The sequence below is a fragment of the Myotis brandtii genome, unplaced genomic scaffold, assembly GCF_000412655.1.
Source record: "Myotis brandtii unplaced genomic scaffold, ASM41265v1 scaffold842, whole genome shotgun sequence".
In the NCBI taxonomy this organism is placed as follows: domain Eukaryota; kingdom Metazoa; phylum Chordata; class Mammalia; order Chiroptera; family Vespertilionidae; genus Myotis; species Myotis brandtii.
In genome coordinates this window covers 95137-100703 of record NW_005371421.1, presented here as the reverse complement: position 1 = coordinate 100703, position 5567 = coordinate 95137, and the positions used below count along the sequence as shown (strand labels likewise).

The following is a 5567-nucleotide window of genomic DNA, read 5'->3' as shown; positions in this document are numbered from 1 at the left end:
CGTGGGTATAAGGACACATATGTAATATCTTAATCAATAAAAAATATATTAAAAAAAAAAAAAAGAATGGCTACCATCAACAAATCAACAAATGACAAGTGGTGGTCAGGATGTAGAGAAAAGGGAGTCCTTGTACGCTGCTGGTGGGAATGCAGACTGGTGCAGCCATTATGGAAAACAATATGAAGTTCTCTCAAAAAATTAAATATGGAACTGCCATTTGACCCAGTGATCCCATTTCTAGGAATATATCCTAAGAAACCTGAAACACCAATCAGAACGAATGTATGTGCCCCTATGTTCATAGCAGCACAATTATAATAGGTAAGATATGGAAACCCCCTTGTGTACAGTAGATGAGTGAATAAAAAAGCTGTGGTACATTTATACCATGGATTACTATGCAGCAGGAAAAAGGACAGATCTCTTACCCTTTGAGACAGCATGGAGGGACCTGGAGAGTATTATGCTAAGGGAAATAAGCCAGTCAGAGAAAGACACATGATCTTACTCATATGTGGAATCTAAGTAACAAAATAAACTGATGAACAAAATAGATCCAGAGACATAGAAACACAGAACAGACTGTGGAACCTTGTGGGAAGGTGGGGAAGGGTGGGGAAGGGAAGTGATCAACCAAAGAACTTGTATGCACGTATGCATAGCCCACGGACACAGATAATAGGATAGTGAAGGCCTGGGGTGGGTGGCAGTGGTGGGCTGTAGGGGTCAATGGGGGAAAAATGGGGACATATGTAATACTTTCAACAATAAAGATTTATAAATAAATAAATAAATACAAGAAAAATAATTCAAAGAAATTAAGTTACTTGCACTTCAGTTTTCAAGAAAGTGAAAAAATTAAATTCTAGGATTTCCACTTTCCTGCAATGATCTGTAAACTCCCATGACCCTTCTGCCAAGAACACACAGATAAGAAAGAGTTTTATCCTCTAACAAAGCTACTGTACTGTTTCTGTTTTGTATGCAAGTAAGTAGGCCCCAGACCCCATTCTACTAGAATATTTTATAATCATTTAGCCCTCAGAAAGAACTGTAACACTTCTCTAATAAAAACTTCAAAACGGTAACTTTCTTACACATGGAAATTATAAAACAAAGTTGGAGTGAAAACAACATGTGTGCATGTCTTTCCTCTTAGCAAAGAAAGAGTTATCCATGTAACAGGGTTGTGATGGGGTTGGGGTTAGGGTCAGATGAGCTGAATCTGGTATTCATTTAGTAAGTGTTCTTAAAGGACAGCAAACACTAAATAGCCAGACCACAGCCCTCAAGTGAAGTGCTACCCAGTGGGTAACAGCGTCTCTGACATGCTGCTTCTGGGTGAGGAACAAACCTTGGCAGCACGGCACTCTTCCTGAAGGGCTGCCACTTTCTGCTGGTATACGCTCAGGGCGCGCTGGTGCTGGTCTACAGAGGCCTTCAGGTGTTCATGAGCGTTGTGTTTCTCAGATGTTATTTCAGCCAGCTGAATCTGGAGGCAAAATCTTTTAATTAATCTCTAGCAAATATGATTTTCACTTGTTAAACAGACTTTCTTTAAACATAAACTTGAGTTTAGAGACATGAGTTTCAAATAATTAAGTGACAGAAATATTAGAATTATTTATTATTGAAACATTTTTCTTAATAAATTAGGTTTCCTTAAAAAAAATCATGAAAAAGAATTCCAGACTATATGTTATAGTTCAATGGAACTATATTTGGGGGGGGGGGGATTCAACTGGCCCCCCCCCCCCCACCAGTATCTGTGGGGGATTGGTTCCCGAAACCCAGTGTTACAAAATCCGTGGATGCTCAAGCCCCTAATATAAAATGGCATAGAACAATGCATACAGTTGGCTCTTCACATCTGCAGATGGTTGGTTGAATCTGAGGATGCAAAACCCGCAGCTATGAAGGGCCAACTATGTGTATGATTGATATACAATAATATTTAGCAAAATCCCTAAATGGTATTTTACTTCTACATGGAAAAATTTTTCTAAATCTTAAAAAGTAAAACGAATCTTACTTTATAGACTTCTACTTGCTGCTGGCTTGCCTCTAGCTCGCTCTTTAAAGATGCTTGAAGCAGTAAGTGATCAGTTTCCTACAGAATAAGAATCTTGGTTAAATTTAAAAAAGAAGTTATTCATAAATACACTATAAGTATTAAAATGTGAAACTGAGGAATTAACATACTGCTTGCTTTGAATCTGCCAGTTCTTTCTTGGTTTTCATAAGCAATTGCTTGATTTTGGTGTTGTTTTCTTCATATTGTTGCAATGAAGTCTGTAGTGAAGCTAGTATTAAGAAACAATTTCAGAAGAGATGAAATTATTTTCATGAATGTATTTAAATAAACAAGTGACAAGTCTTTTCTTTAACCCATCTTTTAAAGAAACTTGTCTTCACTTTTTATTATGGAACATTTCAGACATAAATGACAGTCGTGATGATAGTGCAATAAACACTACTGTGCCCATTACCTGGCTTTAACAATTACCAACACATGGCCAATCTTATTTCACCCAGTCAGGCCCACAGGTCAAATCTGGCTGCTGTTTCTGTGAATAATTTTATTAAAACACAGGCTCATTTATTTACATATCATTTTTAAGGCTGCTTTAGTGCAACAATAAATAGTAAACTTGACTAACATGATAGAGACTACATGGCCTGAAAATAAAACATTTATGGCCTGGCCCTTTATAAAACAAGCTTGCCAACCCCTGACCTATAGCCTCACCTGCTCTTCCCCTCCCCCTCCTTCTTCTTTTATTTTTTTTACAAGATATACTAGTACATTCATTTGTAAATATTTTAGTATATATAGAACAGGGCAAAAGTGGGTTTAAAGTTGTTCGTATAAAAAATAATACAATAATCTATATATATAAAAGCCTAGCGACTAGAATGGCAGAATGACCAGAACGACCGTTGGCTATAACTGCACTGCGGTAGCCAACCAGCCTGATCCGGGCCCCCATTGGCCCCACTCCCCCGGCTGGCCCAGCCTCCAATTGACCTAGGGACCGCACCCAAGTACAAATATTGTGCACCGGGCCTCTAGTATACACACACACACACACACACACACACACACACAATGGAATATTATTCAGCAATAAAAAAGAACAAAATCTTGCCATTTGTGACAACATGGATGGACCTACAGGGTGTTATGCTAAGTGCAATAAGATAGACAAAGAAAGATAAATACTGCCCTAACCGGTTTGGCTCAGTGGGTAGAGTGTCAGCCTGCACACTACAGGGTCCCAGATTTGATTCCGGTCAAGGGCATGTACCTTGGTTGCGGGCACGTCCCCGGTGTGTGTGTGTGTGTGGGGGGGGGGGTGTGTATGCAGGAGGCAGCTGATCGATGTTTCTATCTGTCTATCCCTCTCCCTTCCTCTCTGTGAAAAATCAATAAAATACATTTTTTTAAAAAAGAAAGATAAATACTATATGATTTTACTTATATGTGATATAAAATAACAACAAACAAACAAACAAACAAAAAAAACAGACCCACAAATATAGAGAACAAGCTGATGATTGCCAAAGGGGAGAGGGGTGATAAAAAAAAAAAATAAGACAATGACATTTAATGACTTTCATTTTTTCTTTAAATAATAAAAAAGAAACCTGAACAAATATGTGAAAAAAACCTGTCTTCTGACATTGGACAGTAAGCAGTGTAGTACTGTGATCCCTAAAAGGAGGTAAACAACAAATGAGGTAAAAGCCCTATTATATAGTCCCTGTTCTCTGCCTGAAGCAATTTTTAAACTATGGTGCAGGAAGGGAATCCCAAACAGAGCAGAGGTCTTACTGAGTTGCAAAGATTAACAGGAACAAAATAATGCATAGAGAGCTGTAATCTGAGTAATTCTCAGATTTTATACAGCACTATAAATTGTTCATATTCCTACCAGCTACAGTAAGAAATGTTGTTGAGTACATGGGCACTCAGTAGTCCTCAGATGATTCCCACCTTAATATTGGGACTGAACTAGATCGATAGGAAAGGCTATTCTACACTTGTCCTAAAGAAGATGAAAAATAAGCCACAAAAGAATAAAACTGATCCACAAATAACTTCTTGTCATACAAAATTTAACTCTTCAAATGTATATAAAAATTTTAGCATTCAAAAATGTCAAATTCACATCCAATTAAAAAATTATTTCCCATAAAAAAAGCAGGAAAACATTATTCATAAACAGAAAAAACCCCACCCAATCAATAGAAATAGAACGAGAAATTACAGAAATGGTGAAATTAGCAAACAATGAAATTAAAATAGCTACAACATTCTTAAGAACTTAAATAAAAACATGAACATAAATTAGAAAGAAATGAAAAATAAAAACAACAAAACAAATGGGACTTCTGGAGATAAAAAATACAGTATCTAAAGTGAGAATGTCACCAAATACAATTAACAGATTAGATAGACACTGCTGGTGAGAGAATTGAAAGACATAATAAATGTAAACAATCTATAAATAAGCTCAGAATATAAAAAAAAAAGAAAGAAAAAGGAAAGTGAAGGAAAAAATGAATAGATTATGACTGAGTTCTAGGACTTTATCAGTGGTCTAATGTGTGTAATTGGATTCTTGGGAAAAGAAAAGAACGGGAGGTTTATATACAAAACATTAAGGAAAATAATCACCGAAATTATGACAAACCTGAAGAAAACTATAAAAACTCCATAAATCAAAGAAGTTCAATATATCATAAACACGACACAAACAAGGAAAAAATGCACAAATGCACATCTTTAAGCTCTATACCCAGCAAAAGTATCCTTCAAAAAGGAAGGCAGGTTAAAGTTGTTTTCAGACAAATGAAACACAAGAGAATTCAATGCCTGTAGCCTGTGTCAAAAGATGTATTAAAGGAAGTTCTCCAGGCATAAGGAAAGTTATACCTTTTGGACAGAATTGGGATATATATGAAGGAGTGAAGAGCACCAGAATGATAAACATGTGGCTGAATATTAAAAACAAATTCTCTAAGTTTTTCATTTCTTTAAAATGGGTTGATAAACACTAAAATGGTCAGATAATAAATATTATAGGCTTGCAGGTCATGCAGTTTCTGTGACAATTACTCAACTGTGATGTTGCAGCATGAAAGTAGTAAAAAATGACATAAACAAATGAACATAGCTGTGTTTCTACAAAACTTTTATTTATAAAAATAGACAACTGGGCTGTGGGCCACTGTTCACTGACCTATAAAAGATAACTATTTTCAAACAAAAATAACAACAATGTATTATAACACATGTAGAATGAAAATGTATGACAAAAACAGCACAAAGGAGAAAAGAGGAGACAAATAAAGAGTGCCATTGTAAGATTCTTATATAATATACTAGAGGCCCGGTTTAAGAAATTCGTGCACTGGGGGGTGGGGGTTCCCTCAGCCCAGCCTGCCCCTCTCACAGTCCGGGAGCCCTCAGTGGATGTCCTACTGATGGCCACAGTCTGGCAGCAGAGGCTCGGAGCAGGCATCCTGTGTGTGTGTGTGTGTGTGTGTGTCTGCTGGGG

The 5567-nt window shown here is 36.8% G+C and overlaps 1 protein-coding gene across 2 annotated transcripts in view; it reads right to left on the bottom strand.

Annotated features, from left to right (window-relative positions):
- Positions 1-5567, bottom strand: part of GCC2 (GRIP and coiled-coil domain containing 2) — a 101792-nt gene that overhangs the window by 33863 nt on the left and 62362 nt on the right. For both annotated transcript variants that reach the window (XM_014532101.1, XM_005884654.2), the window contains exons 14-16: positions 2206-2306; positions 2036-2113; positions 1358-1495 (exon numbers count right to left, since the gene is read on the bottom strand). In XM_014532101.1, the coding sequence (XP_014387587.1) occupies positions 1358-1495; positions 2036-2113; positions 2206-2306 (317 nt within the window). The remainder of the gene's footprint in view (positions 1-1357; positions 1496-2035; positions 2114-2205; positions 2307-5567) is intronic.